The sequence below is a fragment of the Tupaia chinensis genome, unplaced genomic scaffold (assembly GCF_000334495.1).
Source record: "Tupaia chinensis unplaced genomic scaffold, TupChi_1.0 Scaffold143594_1, whole genome shotgun sequence".
NCBI classification, from domain to species: Eukaryota; Metazoa; Chordata; class Mammalia; order Scandentia; family Tupaiidae; genus Tupaia; species Tupaia belangeri.
In genome coordinates, this window is record NW_006203440.1 from 112,622 (window position 1) to 127,403 (window position 14,782).

The following is a 14,782-nucleotide window of genomic DNA, read 5'->3' on the forward strand; positions in this document are numbered from 1 at the left end:
AGGATTTTCAGGACTATAATAGAAGAAGTGAGAATAGATAAGTAGAGAGAGGGAAAATCATTATGGGGAATCAGGACAATAGTCATTATGTAAAAATTTAAGTATAATAATACATTAATATCCTATTTTATTAAAAAATTAAGGCAAGAGGACATATACATTATGATGGATATATGAAATGAACAATTTCTCAGAAATTTTGTTCCAGTGTCCTCTACTATTTTTACAAAAGACACTTCACACAATAAAAGCTTCAGTTAATGAATCCAAACCATCATTCACTAAAAATCTGCCTATATATTTGATGCTTACCTGGACTCCAGCCTTGGAAAAATGCTCTTTCTTTCACCATCCACAGCATTTTATCTTGTTCCAAATGGAAAATTACATCTGATTTGCAGAGCTGATACCCTGTTTGTAGAAACATATAAGCAACTCTCTAAAACATATAAACGGTCAAAAAGATATGAAAAAATGCTCAATATCCCTCATCATAAGGGAGATGCAGATCAAACCCACAATGAGATACCACCTAAGCCCAGTCAGAATGGTGAAGATTAAAAAAAGAAAAAATGGTTAAGTGCTGGTGGTGATGTGGTAAAAGGAGAATTCTCCTACATTGTTGGTGGGAATGCAAATTGGTCCAGCCACTATGGAGAACAATATGGAGGTTCCTTAAAGACTTTCAAATAGAACTACTATATGATCCAGCAATTTCGCTCCTGGGTATCTACCCAAAGGACAGGAGAATGCTCAGTTGGAAAAGCACTTGCACAATTATATTTATTCTGGCATTATTCAAGATTGCTAAGACATGGAACCAACCCAAATGTCCACAAAGAGATGAATGCATTGAAAAAGTGTGGCACATATACTCCATGGAATACTATACAGCCATAAAACAACAAGATCCTGGCATTTGATAGAAAGTGGACAAACATGGAAGATCTGTTGCTGAGTGAAGCAAGTCAGGCTTTGAAACAGAGACATTGTATGTCTCCATTTAACATATACCGAATGTCTACATTCTATGGTAGAGACTGAAAGACTGGAGGACATAAAAGCATTGGAAATTGTTATGGACACTGGGGACAGAGTGGAAGGAGAGTGGGAGAGGGGAAGAGTGTAGGAAGCTAAATTTGGAGAAAAAAATGGACAAGTAAAACATTTGTGGGAAACAGACATGGTTTGTTGCCTGTTGGGTGATGTAGTATATAGTAGTCTCAATTCATCTGTTGTGTGGCATATATGATGTTGGGTAAAATCTCTTTACAAACTAAGTTATTTATAACGATTGAATGTATAAATAGTAATAAATAATACTATTTTAAAAGTAAAGTAGGTACGTGGATTTTTAGTTTTGTAGTATTTATCTTTTTAAAAAATTATTACTTTATTATTATTATTATTATTTTTAATTTGACCAGAGAGAGATAGAAAGTAAGAAAGCAAGTCACTGGGTCCAGGATTCAAACTGCAGTTGGTCATGTGGGAGTCCAGCACCTTTAACCACCACACCACCTGCCAGCCTAGTTTTTAGTTTTGTATTATTAAATGTGAATTATAATGAAGTCCATGGAAAGAGATTGAGAATTAGAAATTTAGATGTCAGTCAAGTAATACATTATTTTTTGAAGAATTATGTATTTATGTGTTATTATTATCATTATTAAATTTTCTCTGGGACATACACACTCATCAGTGAGAGGCAGAGAGAGAGAGAGAAGGAAAATGAGAAAGCAAGTTGCCAAGTCCAGGACTTGAACTGCAGTCATACATGTGGGGAGTCAGCAGGTGGAACGATGGTTAAGTTGCTGGACTCCCACTAATACAAGCAATACGTTTAAAAGAGAAAATACTGAAGTTCCTTCACCAGATCTGAAAGCAAGAAATCCAGCATATGTTCCCCAGTGAGGTCTACAGGATGCTCATGTCTATATTTCAGTTTAAAGGCTGAAGGCAGAATTATCAGATGTCATTTCAAAATAAGAAGAAATCAAACATTCCTACTGTGGGCAACATATTATTTTTTTCCCCAAGGACATACATTTTTATTATAGAAAGCACAAAAAAAACTTTTAGTCACCCATCAATGACTTTTTCACTCGACTGTTTAAATGATCCACTATTCCTTTGTCTTTTTCTTAGTAATAACAGCATCAGAATTGCAAGACAATACATTCTTTTTTCTTATTTGTTTTTTCCTTATTTTTTACATTAAGTCACTGTATATCTTTTTTATTTTTTCTTTAAGAGGCTTTTGCTATAGGGCGCATGTGCTTGCCAGAAAGACAGAGCGAGACAGACAGAAAGCGAGAAATTACCCCCAGGGGGGATGGCCATGCCGCAATCCCTTCTCCTCCATTCTCCTCTTGGGATCTTGGACATGCACATGCTCCTGGCATGAGTTTAAGCCACCAGGTCCGGGACTCAAACTGCAGTCGGCTACATGGGAGTCCAGCGACATAGACATTACACCAACTGCTGGTCTCAAGTCACTGTATATCTTTACAACATTGAAAATGAATTTTCCCAGTATGAATACTGTTAGTCCAGTCAAAGTTATTACCATATACGTGGTCATCAACAGACAATTTTCCATTTTTTATCTGTTGAATGTTTTCCTCCTTTTTCCCCCTCTCCCTTGATTCCCTATCACACCCCAACCCATGTCCTGCCCTCTACCCAAATGGTCTCTTGTATGTACAGTTGCTGTCTTTGCTTTTTTTCCTTGAATAATTATTTTATTAACATTTATTTATTTATTTATTTTAATGTGACCATAAAGGGGGTGGGGGAGAGCAGGCAAGCCACCAGGTCCAGAGCTCAAACCGTGGTCAGCCATGTGGAAGTCCAGCGCCCTTAACCGCCATACCACCTGCCGATCCTGTCCCTGCTTTTATACCTTCCAATATTTCAGTTTCTGCTACAGAGTGCAGACATTTGGTATATATTAAGTGGGGACAAAAAAAACATCTCTTTCATGGTCTGGCTTGCTTCACACAGCTTTAAATTTTCCATATTTGTCCACTTTCTATCAAATGCAAAGATCCTTTTCTTTTTTATGGCTGAATAGTATCCCATAGTGTATATGTGCCACAGTTTTTCAATCTATTCATCTGTCCTTGGAAATTTGGGTTTGGGTTCTATGTTTTAGCAATTGTGAATAATGCTGCAATAAACATGGATGTACAAGTGTCATTCTAAATGAGTGTATTCCTATCCTTTGGGTAAATACCCAGGAATGGAAATGCTGGATCATATGGTAGCTCTATTTGTAGGTCTTTGTGGAATATCTAAATTGTTCTCCATAGTGGTTGTACTAATTTATTTCCCCACCAACAGTGTAGGAGAGTTCCCTTTCCACCAGTCTCACCAGCACTTATCATTCTTATTTTTTAAATCACCCCTTTTGATTGGGGTTAGCTGGTAGGTCATTGTGGTTTTGATTTGTATCTCCCTTCTGATAAGGTTTGTTGAGCATTTTTTCATATGCTTTTTGACTAATTATCTTCCTTGGAGAGTTGTCTGTCAGCTTATTTGCCCATCTTTTAATTGGATCAGTTTGTGTGTGTGTGTGTGTGTGTGTGTGTGTGTGTGGTAAGTTGCTTGAGTTCCCTGTATATTTGGTTATCAGTCCCTTATCTGAGGCATAGTTTACAAATATATTCTCGTGTATTGAGGGTTGTCTTTTCACTCTAATTCTAGTTTCTTTTGTCATATAGAAGCTTTTTAATCAAATGTTAAAAAGCTTGTCTATTTTGGAGATTATTGCCTTTGCTTTGGGGGTCTTATTTAAAAGGTCTTTGCCAACATGGACATCTCCAAGAGTTTCCTCTGTGTTTTCCACCAGTAGTTTATTGTTTAAAGTTTTCTGTTTAAATCTTTGATCCATTTTGAGTTGATTTTTGTTAATGGTGAGAGAAAGGAGTCCAGTTTCACTTTTCTGCAGGTGGATACCAGTTGTTCTAGCACCACTTGCTGAAGAGATCTTCTTTTCCCTACTGGATTGTCTGGTGCCCTTTGTCAAAAATTAGTTGACTATATGAGTTGGGGTTTATTTCTGGGGTCTCTATTCTGTTCTATTGGTCTATTTTGTGCCAGCATCATGCTGTTTCAATTATTACAGTTTTGTTTTGGGATCAGGGAATGAGAGGTCTTTTACTTTCCTCTTTTTGCACAGTATTGCTTTGGCAATATGTGGTCTTTATGATTCCAGTCAAACTCTATGATAGTTTTTTTCTAATTTTGTGAAGAATAGCTCTAGGAGCCTAGGAGACTCCGTGCAGTGCTGCCAATGCCTGGGTGGAGGAGCTGAGGTCAGCATCAAATTGGAAATATTGAAACTATTTCAGCAATGTAGACAATTAAGTGTGTTGTTGTGGGCGATGGTGCTGTTGGTAAAACATGTCTCCTGATATCCTACACAACAAACAAATTTCCATCTGAGTATGTACCAGCTGTTTTTGACAACTATGCAGTTAGTTATGATTGCTGGAGACTGTATACTCTTGGGCTTTTTGATACTGCAGGGCAAGAGGATTATGACAGATTACAACCACTGAGTTATCCACAAACAGATGTATTTCTAGTTTGCTTTTCAGTGATCTCTCCATCCTCATTTGAAAATGTGAAAAGAAAGTGGGTGCCTGAGATAACTCATCACTGTTCAAAGACTCCTTTCTTGCTTATTGGGACCCAAAATGATCTCAGCAATGACCCTTCTACTATTGGGAGATTTGGCAAGAACAAACAGAAGCCTATCACTCCAGAGACTGCTGAAAAGCTGGCCCATGACCTGAGGGCTGTCAAGTATGTGGAGTGTTCTGCACTCACACAGAAAGGCCTAAAGAATGTATTTGATGAAGCAATACTGGCTGCCGTGGAGCCTCCAGAACCCAAGAAGAGTCACAGGTGTATGCTGCTATGAGCATCTCTCCAGAGTCCTTTTGCACAGCTGGTGTCGGCATCATACTAAAAGCAATGTTTAAATCAAACTAAAGATTAAAAATTAAAATTAGTTTTTGCAATAATGACAAATGCCCTGCACCTACCCACATACACTCATGGGAGACAAGACCCATAGGTATGACACCCCCCCCTTCTGATACTAGTTAATTTTGCATAATTGTATATTGTCAGAAAAGTGATCAGTACTAGTTTTTGTTTTGTTTTGTTGTTTCGAAAATTTTGTTTTGTTTTGTTTAAAAGCAAAAATAAATGAAAAAAAAAGAATAGCTCTGGTAGTTTGATCAGGATTGTATTAAATATGTAGATTAATTTGGGTAGAATTGGTATTTTGAGAATATTAGTTTTCCAATCCAAGGAAAATAAGATGTCCTTCCACCTTTTTGTGTATTTTCCATTTCTTCCTTTAGCTTTTCATAGTTTTTTTTTGTTGAGGATTTTTTACTCCTTTGGCTAAGTTTATTCCTAGATATCTTATACCTTGGGTGGCTATTGTGAATGGGACAGCTTTCTTCAATTCCAGCTCAGTCCATTCATTGTTGGTGTATAGAAATGCTATACATCTTTGGGACCAGTGGATGGTGTAATGGTTACCTCACTGGACTCCCATATGGCCAACTGTGGTTTAAGTCCCAGACCTGGAGGCTTGAAACTCACACCAGGCACAATGTGCATGCATACCCCAAATCCCAAGAGAATGGAGAAGGGATTGTGGCATGGCCATCCTCCCTGAGTGGTAATTTCTTACTTTTTGTTTGTCTCTCTGTCAAGCACATGCACCCTATAGCAAAAATCTTGCAAAAAAAAAAAAAAGCTATACATTATTGTATGTTGACATGTATCCTGGCATTTTACTATATTCATTTATTACTTACAGAATTATTTTTGGGGATTCCTCTGGGCTTTCTCTATATATAATCATGTCACCTGCAAATAGAGATAATTTCACTATTTCTTATTTGAAAGACTTTTATTTTATTCTCTTGCCTGACTGCATTGGTTAAGACTTCCAGTACTATACTGAAAAGGAATGGAGAGAGTGGGCAGCCTTGGCTTGGTCCAGTTCTTAGTGGGAAACTTTGTAGCATTTCCCCATTCAGTATGATGTTAGCTATAATTTTTCATATATGGCTTTTACTGTGTTGAGAAATGTCCCTTCTATGCTAATTTTGCTGAGAGTCTTAATCATGAAGGGATGTTGTATTTTATCAAATGCTTTTTCTGCACTGATTGATGTGATCACATGGTTATTATTTCCTTCTGTTAATATGATGTATTACAATTATGATTTTGCATATGTTGAAGCATCCTTGCATCCCTGAGATAAAGCTTACCTGGTCATGGTGTATAATCCTTTTAATGTAATGTTGGATACAATTTGCTAGTATCTTGTTGGGAATTTTTGCATCTATGTTCATAAGAGATATTGGTCTGTATCTTTTTAAATTAGATCCTTGTCTGTTTTGGGGATCAGGGTGATGGAAGCTTCATAAAAAGAGTTTGAGAGGATTCCTTTCTTTTGGATCTTTGCAATTAGTTTGAGTAGAATGGAATAAGCTCCTCTTTAGAAGATGTGTAGAATTCAGAAGTGAATCCATTGGGACCTAGGCTTTTCTTTGTTGGGAGACTATTTATTACTGATTCAATCTCACTGGTTGTTATTTGTCTATTTAGCATTTCTATGTCTTCCTAATTCAATCTTTATAGATTATATGTATCCAGAAATTTGTCCATCTCAACCAGGTTTTCTTGTTTCTTGGCATACAGTCGCTCACATTATTCTCTAATAATCTTTTGTATCTCTGTTATGTCTGTTGTAATATTGCCCACTTCATTGCTGATTAGGTTTATCTGGTGCTGGGACCAGCAGATGGTGTAATAGTTATGTTGCTAGACTCCAACATGGCTGACTGTAGTTCAAGACCCAGACCCAGCAGCATGCAATACATTCCAGGCCCATGTGCATGTGTGCTCAAAATCCCACAAGGAGAATGGAGGAGAAAGGATTGCAGTGTGGTCATGCCCCCAGGGGATGATTTCTCACTTTCTGTTTCTCTGTATCTCTCTGTCTCTCTGGCAAGTGTATGCACCCTAAAGCAAAAATCTCTCTTAAAAAAATATTTATCTGGTTCCTTCCTCTCCTCTTAACTAGCCTAGCTAATGGTGTGTAAATTTTGTTTATCCTCTCAAAGAACCAAACTGTTGATTCCATTTATTTATTCTCTATCTAATTTATTTCAGCTCAAATTTTTATTATTTCTTTTCTCATGGTATTTGAGGGTTTTTTTGTAGTTGTTTTTCCAGTTCTCTTAAGTGTGTTAGGTGGTCTATTTGCCACCTTTTTTTTTTTTCTTGTGAGAAGTAATTGCTATGAATTTCCCCTTTATGACCGCTTTCACTGTGTCCCATAGGTTATAAGAGCTCATGTGGTCATTATTATTGGTTTCGAGCAATTTCTTTTCAGACTTAATTTCTTCAGTGGTTGTAAAATGATTTAGGAGTAAGTTTAGTCTCATTCACAGAGCAGCCAACAGGGAGGTCATCTACGGTGATCTGCTAAAGGATGCCCTTATCATCAATAATGAAAAGGCCTCAAAGGAGATGCTTCATTAGCCTTTAGGACCCCATAATCCTGAGCAATGGTGTGCTTGGGGTCTGATACCAGGGAAATGTTCATGGGTCCTAGTCCTCCTTGCTTCTTGGGTGTATTGATCCATGCTAGGTGACAGAAGTGAGAATCCACAGAAGCACCAATCACTTGGCAGTTGAGTTTCTTAAATTCTTCTGCCCTATCACTGAAAGCGATGATCTCTGTGGGGCACACAAAAGTGAAGTCAAGAGGATAAAAGAAAAACACAACACATTTTCCTTTGTAGTAGTCGGTTAGGCTGATATCTTTGAACTGACCATCTGGTCAAACAGCTGTGGCTTTGAAGTTAGGGGCAGGGTGCCCAATTTTGGCATTTCTTGAAGACATTTTGCTATCAGCAGCTTCGAGGTTCCAAAGAGAAATGCAACTAAGGTCAGCCAGGAAGAGGATCTCCCTTCTGTACTTCTTAAAGAGCTGGTTGAGTGCTGGTGAACTCTTTCAGTTTTTTTGTACCTGAGAATTATTTTATTTATTCTTCTCGTTTGAAAGATAATCTTGCCAGGTATAGTATTCTTGGTTGGAACTGTTTTTCTGTTGGTGTTTTGAATATGCCTTCCCATTCTTTTCTTGCCTGCACTGTTTTGGTAGAGAGGTCTGATGTTAGCCTAATAAGATAACCTTTGTAAGTAACTTGACATTTCTCTCTTGCTATTTTTAGAATCTTGTCTTTGTGTTTGATTTTGACCAATCTGGCTATCATGTGCCATGGAAAGGATCTTCTTATGTTAATTCTATTTGGGGCCCTTTGTATTTCTTGGGTCTGGATGTCTAAATGTTTCTCTAGATTTGGAAAAATTTTCTGCAAGTATTTAATGGAATAGATCTTCTACTCCCTTGTCTGAGGTGGTTCCCCCCACCTCAGTTCTTCTCCCTCACTGCTCTGTTTGTCCCTGCTCCACAGTGCAGACTCAAGAAGTTAATGGCACTGAAAGAGGCATGCAAGGGGCAGTCTGGGGTGTACCTGAGGCAGGCAAAAGGCAGCAGAGGTGTACCTGAGGCAGGCAAAAGGCAGCAGAGGTCTTCTTCTCCCTCACTACTGCTGCTCCCTGATGTAGACAAAGGTTAATGGCACTGAGAGGGGCATGGGAGGGGCCAGTCTAGAGTGTACCTGAAGTAAGCAGAAAGCAAGAGGTCTGAGGCAACCCCCTTGCCTCAGTTCTTCTCGTTGGCTGATGCTGGTCCCTGATGCAGAGGAAAGACTTGGGAAGTTTATGGCACCAAGAGGAACATACAAGGGGCCAGTCTGGGGTGTACCTGAAGCAAGCAGAAGGGAGCAGAGATCTGAGGCAGACTGCCTGCCTCAGTTCTTCTCTCACACTGTTGCTGGTATCTGCTCCACAGTGTACACTCCAGAGGTTAAGGGCCACATTGTTTCTTTATACTCTGTGTTTTAGACAATTCCCTTTAATTGATCTAGATTAAAAGAAATATCCAATGTCCTATATCCTGACCAGCTACAGGTGGACACTCAGAGTGAGTGACTTCAGGTGGAGCCTGCTCCAGCTAGGAACAGGGCACAAGAACAAGGTGCCATTTAGAACCCACTGAGGCGGAGGCATCCCCCAGGTGTGAGGTCCCAGCCCACCTTGATGCCCCCCCAGCCCTTCCTACCACAGCAGTGCTGCCAAAATATTATTTTTAAATAGAATAAAATAAAAATAATTTCCATGGCAATAATCAGAGTTCTGTTATTTTCTTTTTTTAATTCAAACTATTTTATTTACTTATTTAAATTTGACCAAAGAGGGACAGGGAGAGAAAGGGGGAAAGTGAGAAATCAAGCCCCAGATCTGGGACCCAAACCACAGTCGGCCATGTGGGAGTCCAGCGCCCCTAATCACCACGCCACCTGTCAGGCCCAAAGTTCTGTTATTTTCTTTTTTTAATTCAAACTATTTTATTTACTTATTTAAATTTGACCAAAGAGGGACAGGGAGAGAAAGGGGGAAAGTGAGAAATCAAGCCCCAGATCTGGGACCCAAACCACAGTCGGCCATGTGGGAGTCCAGCGCCCCTAATCACCACGCCACCTGTCAGGCCCAAAGTTCTGTTATTTTCTTTTTTTAATTCAAACTATTTTATTTACTTATTTAAATTTGACCAAAGAGGGACAGGGAGAGAAAGGGGGAAAGTGAGAAATCAAGCCCCAGATCTGGGACCCAAACCACAGTCGGCCATGTGGGAGTCCAGCGCCCCTAATCACCACGCCACCTGTCAGGCCCAAAGTTCTGTTATTTTCTTTTTTTAATTCAAACTATTTTATTTACTTATTTAAATTTGACCAAAGAGGGACAGGGAGAGAAAGGGGGAAAGTGAGAAATCAAGCCCCAGATCTGGGACCCAAACCACAGTCGGCCATGTGGGAGTCCAGCGCCCCTAATCACCACGCCACCTGTCAGGCCCAAAGTTCTGTTATTTTCACTACTCTGGTCTCAAGTCTTAGCATAGGACTAGAATAGAATAATTACATTTGATCCTTCATAGTGCTGGGTTCCACATGAGCAGATTCGACCAACCAGAGATTGAAAAAAAATTTTTTGTTTTAAAATGAGACAATAAAAAATACAAATTGAGGGACCAGCAGATGGTGTAATAGTTACGTTGCTGGACTTTCACATAGTCGACTGCAGTTCGAGTCTCAGACACGGTAGCTTAAACTCACACTGTGTGTGTGTGTGTGTATGTGTGTGTCCAAGATCCCAAGGAGAGAACGGAGGAGAGGGATTGTGGCATGGCCATTCCCCTAGGGGGCGATTTCTCATTTCCTGTCTCTCTGTGTGTCTCTGGCAAACACACGTACCCTATAACAAAAACCTCTCTCTTTTTTTTTATTAAGGAACTATTATTTAGCTTTCTTTATTTTTTATTAAATTTTAAATGTTATTTTAATTTGATCAGAGAGGGACAGAGAGAGAGAGAGAGAGAGAGAGAGAGAGAAAGCAAACTACCAGGTCTGGGACTCGAACCGTGGTCAGCCATGTGTGAGTCCAGAGCCCTTAACCACCACACCACCTGCCAGCCCCTGAAAAACCTCTCTTTAAAAAAAAAAAATTGAAAAATGTACCTACTAAATACGTAGCATTATCATAATAGATATTACAAGTAATATAAAATATAAAGATGATTTAAAACATACTATTTAATACATGTAGGTTATATTTAAATATTAAACCACTTTATTTTTTTAATTTACTTTTTTTAAAAAAGAGATTTTTCGCCATTTTGCCAGAGCCTGTGACCTAGTGGGAGTGGTATGGAGGGGCTGTTGTTGCCGACTCCTTCTCCCCGCAGTCCAGTCAGCAGGTTTAGGCCATCGGCCCTAGAGCCGAAACTTGTCTCTTGTTTAGTCCTGGGAGCATCTGGCCATCACGAGTGATGTAGAGGAGAACAACTTCGAGGGCAGAGAGTCTCGCTCTCAGTCAAAAATCTCCAACAGGAACTCCTGCTCATGTAAAATCGGAGAGCAGGTCAGGATCTCGTAGTCCATTAAGGGTTTCCAAACACTCTGAATCCCATTCTCGATCAAGGTCAAAATCCAGGTCAAGGTCAAGGAGGCATTCTCATAGATGCTACACTCGGTCTAGATCTCACTCACACAGGAGATGATCTCAAAGTAGGTCATATACACCAGAATACTGGCAGTGAAGGAACCCAAGTCATTCTCCAATATCTAACTGCAGAAGACATACAGGCAGCAGGGCAAATCCGGATCCCAATACCTGTCTTGGAGTATTTGGCCTCAATTTGTACACAACAGAGAGAGATCTTCGTTAATTATTTTCTTGCTATGGACCATTGAGTGGTGTTAATGTGGTTTATGATTACTAGACGATCACGAGGATTTGCTTTTGTGTATTTCAAGAGAATGATGACTCCAAGGAGGCTATGAAAAGGGCAAACGGAATGAAAATGGATGGTAGAAGAATTCTTGTGGATTATTCTATCACTATCACATACACGTACGCCAGGCATTTACATGGGCAGACCAACTCATAGTGGCGGAGGCAGTGGTGGTGGTGGTGGTGGTGGCTGTGGTAGTGGAGGTGGTGGCAGACGTCAAGATTCTTACTATGATCGAGGACATGATAGATATGAAGACTATGATTACCGGTACAGAAGAAGATTGCCTTCTCCTTATTATAGTCGTTACAGATCTCAATCAAGATCTCGTTCCTACAGCCCAAGACACTATTGATAATGGAATGGTTGCAGTTAAAGACTTTTTTTTCTTTTATTGTTTGTTTAATTCTTGATTTTCCCAAGCTTCTAATTTCTCCTACTCCTTAAAAAGAAACCTTAAAAATAACTGGTTATTTAGATTATATACTCTGTCAGTTATATTTCCCACCCCTTTTATTATACTCTTAAAAATGTAATTGTCATTTTGAGTAGTTACATCTTGAGTAGAAAAAAAAAAAAGGAGCCTCAGTGTTACATGTTATAGATGACTTTTTTTTCTTTTACAGATTAACTCTTAGTTAATCAATGGGAAAGAAGTTATCTTTTTGAGGTTTTTGTGTAGATAATGTATTAGACATTGTGTTAGAAATCTTGTTTAATTTGTTTTGGGAAAGATGGTAAAACATGAAGTAGTCACATCAGGGTTGGCGTGGCATGGAGAGGTCAAATAGTTAAGTACTGAAAGTTTGACACTAGATGAAAACAATGGACATTTTAAAGAACAGAATTTTCAAACTTGAAGAATGAAGTAAGTTTTTAGAGATGAAAAGATTGTGGGCTCCTGCAAAATATATTATATTTGAAATATATCTGTTAAACCTTAAAGTGTGATTTTTCTGTTAAACTTATTGAAGTTTTATGTGTTCCCTTAATCAGTGAAGAACAACCTTTATTTATTACCTAGAGCAATTAATTGTATAACTTGATATTAGAAATTTTGGTATTGGGGCAATGGTTAAGCAGGCTACTGTATAATATAGACTCCTTAGAAGGTGACATGTGGGCATAAAAGTAGTCTTTCAAATAAAAGTTAATTTCTTTGGGGAAAAAAAAAGAGATTATTTTTATATACAGCACATGTGCTCACCAGAGAGACAGAAAGCGAGAAATTACCTCTCAGGGGGTATGGCCATGCCACAATCCCTTCTCCTCCATTCTCCTCTTAGGATTTTGGGCACGCATGTACATGTGCCCGGTGTGAGTTTCAAGTCACAAGATCTGGAATTTGAACTGCAGTCAGCAAGGGGGAAGTCCAGCAACATAACCACATACCATCTGCTGGTCTCACACTTTTTTAAATAAAGGATTCCAGCATCATAGGATTTTTGGAATTCAAGGGGGTCCTGAAGCCAATCTTCAAGGATGGATGTATTTACAAAATATTTATTTTATTTATGATTTTAATAATATTTATTGAATTCCTAGTTCTGCGACAAGTTTTGGTGATTTAATACCAAAAGACATAAAACTGTGGCCAAGACCATCTTCTAGTGAGGTGACAAATTAGATGAAAGTAGTTAAAACAAAAAACTTATTTTTAAAATCAGGTTTAAGAAAAAAATCAGGTTAGAGATTAGAGTGGGATATAGGGAAACCCTTCTAGATGCTTGTTGATTAATAAATACATACACATACGCATATGTATACATAGCTTTTGACACACTCACCAAGAGATACCAGATGACTGATATTTTCCATCATCACATCTTTGTACAGAATTCTCCCAGATGTATCCAGTAGGGCCCATTCTTCCCGGGTGAAATGCACTATTACATCTTCAAAGGTCACTGATTCCTAGGACATCATGGACATTCCAGTTTAGACAGAACAATACTGCCAATGTCCAGAGTAGAAGGGTTGGGACAATACTGGAGTTGTCTGGGGAAGTGGGTGTGCAGAAAGATCAAAATATGCCTGGAGTTCTGATTTATTCATTTTCAGTGCTGAGCTGGCATGTGCCTGTCAGAAATCCTCAAAGAAACACATATACCCTAAATACATATATTATTATTCCCAAGGAATAGTTCATGTGGTATGGTGTAATACAACTTGGAAATCTTCCAGTAAACTGGTAATAATGAATTCCAGAGAGGTCATTATAGAATCTGCATTTAAAAATTTTTAACTAGGACTACCCTTGGGGTTCAGCAAAAAAATTAGATGCTGTGCAAAGGAAGTCAGGTCCCACATAGCAGACCAGAGTTTGTGTACTGGCTGTGTCATCTTGAAAAATATACAGAGGGTGCATGATTTCCCAGGGCCCTGACAAAATTCAGAGCCAGAAAAGGAAGGGTTTCTGTGGCATTACCAGGCCCATTTGGGTGAGGAGTAGGAGGCACAAGGACAGGCTTATTATGTGCCCTCAAGTTCTATTTCTCTTTATCAGGAGCACAGGTGCTCTCTGGCTTTAAAAACAAACAAACAAGGTGGTTGGTGGCATGGTGGTTAAGGCACTGGGCTCCTAGATTGCCGGGGTCTAGCCTCGGCGTGGGTGGGTTATTTTGACCATGGTTCGAGTCCTGGACCTGGTGGCTTGCTTTCTCACTTTCCCTCTCTATGTGTCTCTGGTCAAATAAAAAAATAATAATAAAAATAAATAAAATAAAATGATTTTTTAAAAAAAATTTATAACTAAAGCTCCCTTACTTAGGACTTTAATATACTTTATAGACTCACCAAAAAAAAAAAAAAAAGTAATGATTTGGCAATTTTAAACCATGATTACTATTAAATTAATCTTTTAGATGAACTTCAGATTCCTCTTCATTGAAATGGTCTAACAATCTGTTATGAGTATTGAAAGATCCAGGGGCCAGCAGTTAACATAATGGCTGGGTCGCTGAACTCCCATGTAGCTGACTGCGGTTCGAGTCCTGGATCTGGTGGCTTAAACTCAGACCAGGTGTATATGCATGCATGCCCAAGATCCCAAGAGGAGAGTGGAGAAGGGATTGTGGTGTGGCCATCCCCCCTGGGGGGTGATTTCTCGCTTTCTATCTCTCTGTCTCTCTCTGTCTTTCTGGCAAGCGCACATGCCCTATAGCAAAAACCTCTCCAAAAAAAAAAAAAATGAAAGATCCAGTGAATGTATAAGGTTCTTCTTATCTTACAAAAAATATATTACTTTATTATTCATAAAATGGGCGAAAAATCTTGAGGTAGTCTCCAGCATTCCTCAGAACTGAACAAGTTTCACACAGTATA

At 38.8% G+C, this 14,782-nt stretch overlaps 1 protein-coding gene and 3 pseudogenes across 1 annotated transcript in view; 2 read left to right on the top strand and 2 right to left on the bottom strand.

Annotated features, from left to right (window-relative positions):
- Positions 1 to 13,384, bottom strand: part of LOC102502927 (zinc finger protein 596-like) — a 15,011-nt gene extending 1,627 nt beyond the window's left edge. Inside the window, 2 exon segments of the mRNA XM_014582406.1 lie at positions 313 to 411; positions 13,246 to 13,384. Coding sequence (XP_014437892.1) covers positions 313 to 411; positions 13,246 to 13,384 — 238 coding nt within the window.
- Positions 4,358 to 5,075, top strand: LOC102495835 (cell division control protein 42 homolog pseudogene; annotated as a pseudogene).
- Positions 7,444 to 7,982, bottom strand: LOC102503361 (peroxiredoxin-1 pseudogene; annotated as a pseudogene).
- Positions 9,053 to 11,869, top strand: LOC102468011 (transformer-2 protein homolog alpha pseudogene; annotated as a pseudogene).
- Positions 13,385 to 14,782: the final 1,398 nt, after the last annotated feature.